The following is a 14,605-nucleotide window of genomic DNA, read 5'->3' as shown; positions in this document are numbered from 1 at the left end:
ATAATAAAAATTATGTACATATTGTTGATAAAATCGTTTATTACAAGAAATGGAAGTCGATAACAATTAAATGACAGTCACTCGGATGTAAGCGTGACACACAAAATAAATAACACACACGCTTTCCTATTAATATATTGATGTTAAAAAAAAAATAAAAAAGCAATAGTCAAATTACAATATTTGGCAATCCGGCAAAAAAGAAAGAAAAAAAAAGAAAGGAAGAAAAAAAAAATAAGGAAAAAAAAAAACAGCAAGAAAAAAAAAACTTAACAAAGTTAAATGCTTGACAGCGACACCAGACGGCAAAGTGAATTTTTCTTCGGACAAGCTCCATCTTGAATGTTGGTTGTTTGTTATTTGGCCAACGTTTCGGCCGATGTAACCTCCGACCTTCTTCAGGTGTGTCTTGTTGAATTCTGCAATCCACACACACACAAACACACACACACATATATTATATATATATATGAGTGCTCAGTAAATGCGGCTTAAATCCGGACAGATGCTACACTTTGATCCCGGCCCGAAGGCCACGAACAACAGTAAATAAAAGCAATAGTCAAATTACAATATTTGGCAATCCGGCAGAAAAGAAAAAAAAAAGATTAAAAAAAAAAAACGGAAAAAAATACCCTTAACAAACTTAAATGCTTGACAGCGACACCAGACGGCAAAGTGAAATTCTTCGGACAACTCTCTCTCATCTTGAGTGTTGGTTGTTTGTTATTTGGCCAACGTTTCGGCCGATGTACCCTCCGACCTTCTTCAGGTGTATCTTGTTGAACTCTGGAATCCATACACACACACACACACACACACACACACACACATTAAGGGAATTAGAACAAAGAGTCTAAAGAGCGGAGTTTATTTTAACGTATTAGTAAATTCATTAATACAATTAAAAGAAAACAGTGCTCGTTGTAATGAAGATATAAAAATAAGCTCAATAGATATAGATATCCTAGAGCTATTTTTATATTGAGTAAAACGATTCATAATTGTGAATTAAAAATCGGTTTCAAAAGGAAGAACAAACCGATTTTTATTCACAATTTTTAATCGTTTTACTCAATATATATATATATATATATATATATATATATATATATATATATAATGAGAGAGAGAGAGAGAGAGAGAGTAATATGATTGATAATTTATAATTAAAATTAAAAATCTGTTTCATAAGGAAGAACAAACAAAATCCATAAATTGTACGATCGTTTCGGAAACGATGTTTTTATTGTGATAGTGAGTCTTGGACAATAATTTTAACATTTAGTTTTTTGAAACAAAGTCTCCTCATCAGCAATTTGAAAATTTTGTAGCACATCTTCTCCACTTTGTCGTCTGGTGTCGCTGTCAAGCATTTCAGTTTGTTAGGGTTTTTTTTTTCTTTCTTTCTTTTTTCTCTTTTTTCTGCCGGATTGCCAAATATTGTAAACACACACACACACATTATATATATATGAGTAAAACGATTGCAAATTAAAATCAGTTTACAAAAGGAAGAAAAAACAAACAAAATCAATTACATTGTACGATCGTTTCAGAGACTATGTTCATTTCAAATCTTGCTTGATTCAGCCACTCTAACGAGTTGTACCCGACGAAACACGTGTCAGTGGATAATAATTATATATATATATTCTTGATAAAATCGTTTATCACAAGAAATGGAAGTCGATAACAATTAAACAATAGTCACTTGGATGTAAGCGTGACGCACAAAATAAATAACGGCTATCCTATTAATATATTGATGTTTTAAAAAAAAAAGCCAATAGTCAAATTACAATGTTTGGAAATCCAGCAGAAAAGAAAGAAAAAAAATAGAAAGGAAGAAAAAAAGAAAAAAAAAGAAAGACAAAAAACGAAAGGAAATAAAGAAAAAAAAGTAAGGAAAAAAAAAGAAAGAAAAAAAAAACTCAACAAACTTAAATGCTTGCAGCGACACCAGACGGCAAGGTGAAGAGCAACGGAAAGATGTGCTACAAAATTTTGAAATTTTTCGGACAACTGCTCTCTCTTATCTTGAGTGTTGGTTGTTTGTTATTTGGCCAACATTTCGGCCGATGTAACCTCCGACCTTCTTCAGGTGTATCTTGTGAAACTCTGGAATCCACACACACACACACACACACACACATATATTAAGGGAATTAGAACAAAGAGTCTGAAGAGCGGAGTTTATTTTAACTTATTAGTAAAGTCATTAATACAATTAAAAGAAAACAGTGCTCGTTGTAATGAAGATATAAAAATAAGCTCAATAGATAGATATAAATATCCTAGAGTTATTTTTATATTGAGTAAAACAAACAAATTTTATATATATATATATATATATGTATATTTTCTGAACTATTAGAATAGGCTGCCTCGTATAGAATTGTTGTAACAATATAGATTACAAAAATGTATTGATGTCCGAATGTTGTTTATATATATGTTATATATGTATGTATGTGTGGGTATGTATATATATGTATGCATGTGTGTATGTCTGTTGTGTGTGTATTTATATGTATATGTGTGTAGATGTATATGTATGTATGTATGTATGTATGTGCATGTATGTGTGTGTATATATATATGTGTATATATATATATGTATATATGTATGTGTATATATATATATATATATATGTATATATATATATATATATATATATATATATATATATATATATATACACACCCGTCTGTAGTCGGGTAGCATAATATTGCATATGCGAAGAGGTTACCACGCTACATAAGTAAAGAAAAACTATTATTTGTCTCTGTATGTCTGTAATGTGTATGTGTATATATGCGCGGGTGTAGATAAATGTAGAAATTTATAAGTGTATTGATACACGCATATAGGTACATGTGGGGTTTAGGTAACTTTCGGGTTTTATATTTATTCATATTTTGTTGGTTTATTTGTTTTAATTAAATTTATTTTTATTCTTATTTATTTATTTTTTATTTTTGTTTTTGTTTTGTTTTATTTACTTTAATGTAATTTTTACTTTATTTCTACGTAGTTTCAGAATTATTGTCTAGTTTCAGTAAATAAAACAAAGAGCGTTCAGCATGGATTCGCTTTTGAATATATGTATTAATGTGTGTATCTGTGTGTTTGGCGGTGTCTGTGTATGTGTGTATTATGTGTGTGTTCCATGTATGTGTGGGTGGAGGTAGATTAAAAAGGCACCGGTCAGTACTTGGTTGACCATAGCTAAGGTTATTAACTTACAGACTCTAAGACAAGAAAACTAAAAACTCTCAAGTACCCTATGCCATAAAAAGCCAAAAGTTAGGTTGGATGGGGGAAGGGGGAAAGAAAAAAGATGTTTATTATCTTCAAAGACCTCACTCGTCCTTTTACCGTTTTTTGTTTTTTTTTTACTCCCACCCAGGTTGTATTTTAACTTGATAAACGAAATAGAAAAATGTATTTGGTGGAAATGTCACTTTTGAAGGTAATTCTTGGCCTGAGGACGTAATCCCCCAACGTGGGTGATTACAGAAACATGTATGCACATATGTAGCCATTAATGTTTGTATAAATAAAATTAATATATATACATATATATATATATATATATATATATATATATATATATATATATATATATAATGAGAGAGAGAGAGAGAGAGAGAGTAATATGATTGATAATTTATAATTAAAATTAAAAATCTGTTTCATAAGGTAGAACAAACAAAATCAATAAATTGTACGATCGTTTCGGAAACGATGTTTTTATTGTGATAGTGAGTCTTGGGCAATAATTTTAACGTATAGTTTTTTGAAACAAAGTCTCCTCATCAGCAAACTCTTCACTTTGTCGTCTGGTGTCGCTGTCAAGCATTTCAGTTTGTTAGGGGTTTTTTTTCTTTCTTTCTTTTTTCTCTTTTTTTCTGCCGGATTGCCAAATATTGTAAACACACACACACACACACACACACACACACACACACACACACACACACACACACACACACACACACATAGACACTGTATATATGAGTAAAACGATTGCAAATTAGAATCAGTTTACAAAAGGAAGAAAAAACAAACAAAATCAATTACATTGTACGATCGTTTCACAGACGATGTTCATTTCAAATGTTGCTTGATTCAGCCACTCTGACGAGTTGTAGACGACGAAACACGTGTCAGTGGATAATAATAATTATATATATATTCTTGGTAAAATCGTTTATTACAAGAAATGGAAGTCGATAACAATTAAACGACAGTCACTCGGATGTAAGCGTGACACACAAAATAAATAACGGCTATCCTATAAATATATAGATGTTAAGAAAAGAAAGAAAAAAAATATAAAGAAAGAAAGAAAAAGAAAGAAAAAACGAAAGGAAATAAAGAAAAAATTAAGGAAAGAAAAACAGCAAGAAAAAAAAACTTAACAAAGTTAAATGCTTGCAGCGACACCAGACGGCAAAGTTCGGACAAGCTCTCATCTTGAATGTTGGTAGTTTGTTATTTGGCCAACGTTTCGGCCGATGTAACCTCCGACCTTCTTCAGTGTATCTTGTTGAACTCTGCAATCCACACACACACACACATATATATATTATCTATCTATCTATCTATCTATCTATATATATATATATATATATATATATATATATATATATATATATATATATATATATATATATATATGAGTGCACAGTAAATGCGGTTTAGATTCGGAACAGATACTATACTTTGATCCCGGCCCGAAGGCCAAGAACAACAGTAAATAAAAGCAATAGTCAAATTACAATATTTGGCAATCCGGCAGAAAAAAAAGACAAGAAAAGAAAGAGAAAAAAAGAAAAAAAAAACAGAAAAAAAAACTTAAACTTAAATGCTTGACAGCGACACCATACGGCAAAGTGAAGAGAAACCAAAATTTTGAATTCTTCCGACAACTGGTCTCTCTCATCTTGAGTGTTGTTTGTTTGTTATTTATTTGGCTACGTTTCGGCAGATGTAACTTCCGACCTTCTTCTGGTGTATCTTTTTGAACTCTACAATCCACGCGCACGCAAGCATACACACACACACACACACACACACATTATATATATATATGAGTAAAACGATTGAAAATTAAAATCAGTTTAAAAACAAAAAACAAACAAAATCAATTACATTGTACGATCGTTTCACAGACGATGTTCATTTCAAATCTCACTTGATTCAGCCACTCTGGCGAGTTGTAAACGACGAAACACGTGTCAGTGGATAATATTAATTATATATATATTCTTGATAAAACCGTTTATCACAAGAAATGGAAGTCGATAACAATTAAACGACAGTCACTCGGATGTAAGCATGACACACAAAATAAATAACGACTATCCTATTAATATATAGATGTTTAAAAAAAAAATGGCAATAGTCAAATTACAATATTTGGCAATCCGGCAGAAAAGAAAGAAAAAAAAAAGAAAGGGAGAAAAAAAGAAAGAAAAAAGACAGACAAAAACGAAAGGAAATAAAGAAAACAATTAAGGAAAAAAAAAAAACTTAACAAAGTTAAATGCTTGACAGCGACACGATGTGCTACAAAATTTTGAAATTCTTCGGACAACTGCTCTCATCTTGAGTGTAGGTTGTTTGTTATTTGGCCAACGTTTCGGCCGATGAACCTCCGACCTTCTTCAGGTGTATCTTGTGGAACTCTGGAATCCACACGCACACACACACACACACACACACACACTAAGGTAATTAGAAGAACAAAGAGTCTACAGAGCAGAGTTTATTTTAACTTATTAGTAAATTCATTAATACAATTAAAAGAAAACAGTGCTCGTTGTAATGAATAATAAGCTCAATATATATTATTCACAATTTTGAATCGTTTTACTCAATATATATATATATATATATATATATATATATATATAATAAGAGAGAGAGAGAGAGAGAGTAATATGATTGATAATTTATAATTAAAATTAAAAATCTGTTTCATAAGGAAGAACAAACAAAATCAATAAATTGTACGATCGTTTCGGAAACGATGTTTTTATTGTGATAGTGAGTCTTGGGCAATAATTTTAACATATAGTTTTTTGAAACAAAGTCTCCTCATCAGCAATTTGAAAATTTTGTAGCACATCTTCTTGTTGCTCTTCACTTTGTCGTCTGGTGTCGCTGTCAAGCATTTCAGTTTGTTAGGGTTTTTTTTTCTTTCTTACTTTTTTCTCTTTTTTTCTGCCGGATTGCCAAATATTGTAAACACACACACACACACACACACACACACACACACACACACACATAGACACTGTATATATGAGTAAAACGATTGCAAATTAAAATCAGTTTACAAAAGGAAGAAAAAACAAACAAAATCAATTACATTGTACGATCGTTTCAGAGACTATGTTCATTTCAAATGTTGCTTGATTCAGCCACTCTGACGAGTTGTACCCGACGAAACACGTGTCAGTGGATAATAATTATATATATATATTCTTGATAAAATCGTTTATCACAAGAAATGGAAGTCGATAACAATTAAACAATAGTCACTTGGATGTAAGCGTGACGCACAAAATAAATAACGGCTATCCTATTAATATATAGATGTTTTTAAAAAAAGGGCCATAGTCAAATTACAATGTTTGGAAATCCGGCAGAAAAGAAAAAAAAAATAGAAAGGAAGAAAAAAAGAAAAAAAAGAAAGACAAAAACGAAAGGAAATAAAGAAAAAAAAAGTAAGGAAAAAAAAAAGAAAAAAAAAGAAAGAAAACAAAACTCAACAAACTTAAATGCTTACAGCGACACCAGACGGCAAGGTGAAGAGCAACGGAAAGATGTGCTACAAAATTTTGAAATTCTTCCGACAACTGCTCTCTCTCATCTTGAGTGTTGGTTGTTTGTTATTTGGTCAACGTTTCGGCCGATGTAACTCCGACCTTCTTCAGGTGTATCTTGTGGAACTCTGGAATACACACACACACACACACACACACACACTCATACACACACACACACACATATTAAAGGAATTAGAGCAAAGAGTCTAAAGAGCGGAGTTTATTTTAACGTATTAGTAAATTCATTAATACAATTAAAAGAAAACAGTGCTCGTTGTAATGAAGATATAAAAATAAGCTCAATAGGTATAGATATCCTAGAGCTATTTTTATATTGAGTAAAACGATTCATAATTGTGTAATTTAAATCGGTTTCAAAAGGAAGAACAAACCGATTTTTATTCACAATTATGAATCGTTTTACTCATATATATATATATATATATATATATATATATATATATATATATATTTATAATTAAAATTAAAAATCTGCTTCATAAGGAAGAACAAACAAAATCAATAAATTGTACGATCGTTTCGGAAACGATGTTTTTATTGTGATAGTGAGTCTTGGACAATAATTTTAACATATAGTTTTTTGAAAAAAAGTCTCCTCATCAGCAAAAATATGTGATGAAGAAAGTTGGCCGCAGAATCTCAAAATCACTTTGTCGTCTGGTGTCGCTGTCAAGCATTTAAGTTTGTTAGTTTTTTTTTCCTTTCTTTGTTTTTTCTCTTTTTTTTTCTGCCGGATTGCCAAATATTGTAAACACACAGACATTATACATATGAGTAAAACGATTGCAAATTAAAATCAGTTTACAAAAGGAAGGAAAAACAAACAAAATCAATTACATTGTACGATCGTTTCACAGACGATGTTCATTTCAAATCTCGCTTGATTCAGCCACTCTGTCGAGTTGTAGACGACGAAACACCTGTCAGTGGATAAAAATAATTGTATACATATTGTTGATGAAATCGTTTATGACAAGAAATGGAAGTCGATAACAATTAAACGACAGTCACTCGGATGTAAGCGTGACACACAAAATAAATAACGGCTATCCTATTAATACATAGATGTTTAAAAAAAAAAAAAGGCAATAGTCAAATTACAATATTTGGCAACCCGACAGAAAAGAAAGAAAAAAAGGAAAGGGAGAAAAAAAAGAAAAAACAAAGATAGAAAAAAACGAAAGGAAATAAAGAAAAAAATTAAGAAAAAAAAAACAAAAAAACTTAACAAAGTTAAATGCTTGACAGCGACACCAATCTAACCTCTTTGATCCCGGCACGAAGACCAAGAACAACAGTAAATAAAAGCAATAGTCAAATTACAATATTTGGTAATCCGGCAGAAAAGAAAAAGAAAGAAACAGAAAGAAACAGAAAGAAAAAAAAACTTAGCAAACTTAAATGCTTGACAGCGACACCAGACGGCAAAGTGAGGAGCAAAATTTTGAAATTCTTCGGCCAAGCTCTCGGTTGTTTGTTATTTGGTCAACGTTTCGATTCAGCCACTCTGACGAGTTGTAGACGACGAAACACGTGTCAGTGTATAATAATTATATATATATTCTTTATAAAATCGTTTATTACGAGAAATGGAAGTCCATAACAATTAAACAACAGTCACCTGAATGCAAGCGTGACACACAAATTAAACAACACCCACGCTATCTTATTAATAATATATCGATAATTACTTGTATATCGTATTAATAGGTAGAATAATTTACTTTTTAGAATCTATCTACAGTGTTGTCCTATTCGTTTTGTATTATGTCATTCAAAAACATATTTGCTTTTGACGTTTCTGAATTTTTTATATGAGGATTGGTTATTCGTATCATTTGGATTGAGCCTTCAGGAGAATATCACTTTTTACAATTAATTTTTCCAGGTACTCTAACCACTGAATTTTAGCAACCATAAACCTATTTTTATTTCTAGTTGTAAATATCACTATTTATTACTAATTGTTATATACTAGACTTCCCGTGACCCGTCGGGTCAGTATGTTATATTAGCTATGGATCTCTCAACCTTCAGGAGCGTATTACTTTTTACAATTGATGTTTTAATGGTATTATTTTCGTCCTAATTCTTGGCTTTTAGGGGTGACTCTGGTCGTTCCTACAGTCTTCAAGTTTTCAGGCGGATTCAGGTCAAGGTGAAGAAAAAAATGATTAAAATTTCACAATTTTTTTTTATGGCTATTCGAATCATCCAATTTTCATCTTGCTTGAAAAAATTTGTTTAACTACTCGTGCTCACTTGCCATAAAAAATGATGGCATACTTTTTCAAATTGTTTTCCAACTGAAATTAAATTAAAATCACTTGGAAAATATCTTATGAAAACTTATGAAAATATATATATTACCGCGACATAAAAATCCAAATAGGTGTTTAGCAGAAATGAAATGAGTTTTGTTATGTGATTTATCTTTTCTCGGGGATTTAGCAAAGAAACAAACAAACGACTAATGGATGAAAAAAAAATTAAATATACAATAAATAAATGATATCCTAGCTAATAAAAGTTACTCTGTAGCTACCTGGCTCAGTATTTTTTAATGCTTTTCTATAATCTCAATATTCGTTTCTTTTTTTTTTCAAACAAGATGGCGGCCTAGAGTCTTCTTCATGGAGAAACAGACGTTCCGTCATATTGTTCGTAAAAACAGAATATTTGAGATTTAAAAAAGCATTTAAGACTATTTTTAAACACAAAAATGAGCCAGATAGAGACAAAGGTAACATTTATTAGCTACAGCGACATTTGTTTAGGGAAAAGAGAGGTTCAGTAAAGAAGCCAACAAACGAAAAAAGGGTCAGACATTAATTTCTAACCCTTTTTTTCCGTTTGTTGGCTTCCATGCTTAAATCCCCTAAAAAGAAATCACAGGATCAAAAAAGATTAAATTTGGAAGGAACAATCTCTTTTCGTATGCAAATTAGTTTTAGTGGGTATTGGTGATGTATAGAAAACATAATTTTAGCAACTACTTTCTAAGTAACCTAAACTGCTTAAGGAGTAGATAGGTTCTGCCTATCTCCCGGCTTCCATACTCCTTCTTTGCCTATTAGTCACGCGCAGAGACACTATCTCAGTGATTCGACAGAAACACCCAGCAGTAGATCTTGTTTCCTGGCTAGGGCAACGAACGCCGTTTTTCCCCATTCCCAGCACACCCCACCCCTAAAACTGGACATTTGGGAGTGCTTGAGTATGATATATGCCTGAGCAATTAGATTGGGTTGACCTTCTTCTAATGGGTTGAGGGTACCGGATTGACAGTTCCTGGCTGCTGTTCCCGACTGGTAGTACAGGTATCCTAACTCTTTGGTAGCGCTTAGAGCGGCTGCTCCATCAACAGTTGAATAATATCGGGTTGTTTGTAGTGCCATGACGCGCATGGAAAGGGACCCTGCACTCATCCCCGGTGGGCTTTCCTGAGGCCACAATCCTAATAGGAGAAAGGTCAGCTGATGGTCTACTTGTGATGCATGTCTGATGCTCTGCATAACTTCTTGTTTAGCTCCCCCTTACCTAAACCGAAACTCTTTAAAATCATTTTCGAATTAAATTCCCTTTTGTCCTTTTGTCACGGGAAGTCTAGTATATAATAATTAGTAATATACAAAAAAAAAGGAAAAACATTCTTCTTGCTCCTTACCCGAACGAATTTTCTAAAGAAAATTAATTTATCGTTTCGGGTTTGTATTACTGTACACATAGATTCGAAAAAGTTGTCCAAAAACAAATATATAACAAATAAATATTATCAAAGGCAAGATAAGTTACTTTTCTACCAAACTGGATATAGTTTTTGTGTTTTTATTCAATGTAACATGTTTATTCAGCTCGAAAAACTATACAGTGTTTACCGATGTATTGGAACATTCAAAATGGCGTCTGATTCTCTCTTTAACACGGTAAGTTTGGGAAAAGGTGTTATAAATAAAAAAAAAACTATACAAAATACTATTAAAAACCCGCCGAATATATGTCAACCCATGTCACGGTAACATATATTGAGCGAGTTTAGAGCAGTATTTCATCCGGTTTTTAATTTATAACACCTTTTCCCAAAATTACCGTGTTAAAGAGAGAATCAGACGCCATCTTGAATTTTCCAATACATCGGTAAACATTGTATGCTTTTCGAGCTGAATAAACATGTTACATTGAATAAAAACACAAAAAATATATCCAGTTTGGTAGAAAAGTAACTTATCTTGCCTTTGATAACATTTATTTGTTATATATTTGTTTTTTGACAACTTTTTCGAATCTATGTGTACAGTAATACAAACCCATAAAAGTTTATGGGAGTGGTTAAAAGTTTGTTCGTTACGAATTGCACCAAGAAAATGCCGCGGGGATTTCCTTACGTTAGTTGTAAGCGTTGCCATTTTTTTTAGGATCCTTTTTCTGTGCGTCTTAGTCCTGGAGAATTACATATTTTGTACACACGTGGTGAAGGCTTTGCTTAGTGCCGCGAAGGGAAAATCCGCCCTATCACGTCGAACTCTAGCCTTCTAAAGAGGAAGGGAGAAGTTCCCTTATTTTCTGTCACGTGATTTTTTTTTAGAACCGGAAACGGTGACTTCTAAAAAATGTTCCTTGTCAAGTTTGGTTCAATGGTTTGAATTTTGCAGTTTTATTACGGAAAATTTCGCAATGTCTTGGTTATTGTGTTGAAATTACAGAAAGACATCATCAAAACTAAAGAATTTATTTAAGTTCAAAACCCTTCAGTGACTTTTTGGACAGCCTGTTACTCCTTTTATTTGTTTCAGGTTTCACCGAATGTAAAAATGGCACCTCTCCGTACTGAACTAACCAAAATGGAGACCGTAAGTATATATATATATATATATATATATATATATTTTTTTTTTACACAGTGATCACCACTTATCAAGGCCCGGAAGCCACTCAGGGATAAGGGTTATTGCAAGTACATTATGTTAGTGTGGAGATTTGATGGAGTGTTTACTTAAGGGGGCGGTTCATTAGGAATTTGTTAACATTAGACTTGAAGACATCCAAGTTGTAGTCCGGAGGGAAGCAGGCAGACGGAACAGAGTATATATATAATATAAAGCTCTGTGTGTCTGGTCACGAATAGGCTCCAAATTAGACCCCGTGTTAATGTATATAAGTAAGACCCGGGTATAAGAGAGATTGTCCCTGGCCCCGAATAAGAGCCTGTATTAATGTATGTAAATTAGATCCGGATATAAGACAGATGATCTTTGGGCCCCGATTAAAAGCCTGGTTTAATGTATATAAATCAGACCCGGATATAAGACAAACCCAGATATAAGATACTATAGTCTATGGTTCCGAATTAAAGCCTGTGTTAATGTATGTAACTAAGACCCGGATATTAGAGAAACTCGGATATAAAAGAGATGGTCCCAAATTATATTCATAAGAGAGATCGTCTCTGGTCCCAAATTAGACCCTTTGTTATGAAGTATATAAATTAGACCCTGATATTAGAGAGATTTTCTCTGATACCAAATTAGAGCCTGTGTTTATGTATACAACTAAGATCCGGATTTAAGAGAAACACTCGGCTGTAAAAGATATGTTCTCTGGTCCCAAATTAAAGCCTGTGTCAATGTATTTAAATTGGACCCGGATAACTAACCAAAATGGAGACCGTAAGTGTATATATATATATATATATATATATATATATGTCTTCAAATAAAATAAAATACATATCAAGTGTGCTTGAAAGCCAAATCACACTGTAATATTAGAAAAATAAACAAATATTTTACTTAATTTTTATTTATTGCGGACTATTTTCTTCGTTGTTTCACGACGTTTTGGCTAACTATTGTAATGTTATGACCCTTTTTTAGGCTGTGATCATAGCGTGGTATCTGTATTAACTATGGCAAGCAGGGCCAAGGGTCAAAACATTATTGTTATTATTATTATTATTATTATTATTATTATTATTATCATTAATTGATTTGAGCGATGGATGGTCACTGAATCAGTTATTATGATTAGAAGAATAAACAATTAAATTTGGTAAAAGATGATTAACGTGGAATCGCAAAAGGAATGCAAAAATAGAAAATAGATGTAAATATTTATTTTGGGGTTTGGATAAACAAATAACTAGATGGGGACATTAGGTTGGCCTGAGACATGTAATGAGGTGGCGTAAGAGAACACATGATGTAGTTAGTTTTGGAGAGACTCAGAGAGTTGAGGTTTGACCACAAGAGCGGACAGACGATCTAGACAGGGGTGGACAGAGAGCTAGGGAGCGGGCTGCAAGAATAGAAAATGTAGACGAACTGCAGATCCTGTGAAAACCATTTGAGACAACTGTAATAAATTTATATTATGTATAATGGGGTATGATCCCACACAGTCAGACGATTCTATTTATAAACGATGCTGCTAAGAACTGACGAATCAAATTAACTCACGTTCTGCTACCAACCAATCAGAAACCAGAATTGCTCCATAAATATTAAACCTTTTCTGGAGCAATTTCACATGTTCTTTTCCGTCTCGACACGGTAAGAATATTTTGTTCTGTGGAACTGTCTACTACAAACAAGTCACCTCCCAGGACTTGTGTGTAACAGCGAACCATCTGAAACTGTTTCTGAAACTCAAAATGGCTTACACTTCTAGAGGTGGACAGAGAGCTAGGGAGCGGGCTGCAAGAATAGAAAATGTAGACGAACTGCAGATCCTGTGAAAACCATTTGAGACAACTGTAATAAATTTATATTACAAAAATATAAAGAGTTGTTTTAATGGTTTCACAAATAAGAACAGATGTCTCAATTATATGGTGCTGATCGTGTCATGGTTCGTCACGGAGCAGCAGGAAGTTTAAAGAACTCTTCAAGAAAAAGGTACGAAGCATATATTATTCTTCTTACATATGAAATGTAAAAATATCCCGTGTGATAAGTCTGATACAACATGACTCGGTTTACACGTCAATATCATGTCCTCCTCGCTAAACAACATAAATTACGATTTATACGTTTATTATCTGTTTGTTAAAAGAACAATATCTCACATCCACTAGATAACACATGACACGTTTTAATATATCATCTCTTCTAATATAATCCCGATATACAACACTATTCCTCTGGCCTTCGTCAGGTGGTATCTGTGACGGGATAGGAACTCTGAATCTCCTGACTGCATGCGGTCCTGGATATGACCTTAAACTATATCCAGTTTATATCTATATAAAAGCTGAAGTGTTTTTGTTTTTTTTTGTTTTTTAATTACATTTTCACCCCAAACAAGGCACATTGCCACTCAGGTGTAGGGGGCTACTATCAGGGTCAGCAACTACGGGGGCACTATGTAGGGATTTGGGCAGCAAGATGTCGGTTCACGTTGCACTTGAACTTCTGCATTTCAGTACAGTTAGGGAAGCATGATCCTGGAATGGAATTCCAGAGTCTAGCAGTTCTGGGGAAGAAACTACTGGAGTAGAAAGATCTTTTACATCTAGGGATCTCTACTGTGTGGGGGTGGGATTTAGCTGCCTGTCGGGTTTGTCGAGGGTGTCTGCGTCGTGGGGGCACAAGTGTCTGCAGTTCGTCAGAGCATTCACCATTAAAATACTTGTAGAACAAGCAGAGGGATGCAACGTTTCGTCGATGGGACAGAGGCTGAAGCTTAGATGCCAGTTCAGGGCCTATCAGATTGACGACTCTTTTTTGAACCTTGTCTAGGAGCG

The 14,605-nt window shown here is 33.1% G+C and overlaps 1 protein-coding gene across 2 annotated transcripts in view; it reads left to right on the top strand.

Moving 5' to 3' along the window:
• Positions 1 to 14,605, top strand: part of LOC145271411 (uncharacterized) — a 681,202-nt gene that overhangs the window by 596,372 nt on the left and 70,225 nt on the right. For both annotated transcript variants that reach the window (XM_080126945.1, XM_080126944.1), the window contains one exon: positions 11,658 to 11,714. In XM_080126945.1, the coding sequence (XP_079983071.1) occupies positions 11,658 to 11,714 (57 nt within the window). The remainder of the gene's footprint in view (positions 1 to 11,657; positions 11,715 to 14,605) is intronic.

The sequence above is a fragment of the Euprymna scolopes genome, chromosome 46 (assembly GCF_053919585.1).
Source record: "Euprymna scolopes isolate OS-2025 chromosome 46, ASM5391958v1, whole genome shotgun sequence".
NCBI lineage: Eukaryota > Metazoa > Mollusca > Cephalopoda > Sepiida > Sepiolidae > Euprymna > Euprymna scolopes.
Note: the sequence above shows the minus strand (reverse complement) of the source record. Positions and strands in the feature narration are given on the sequence as shown.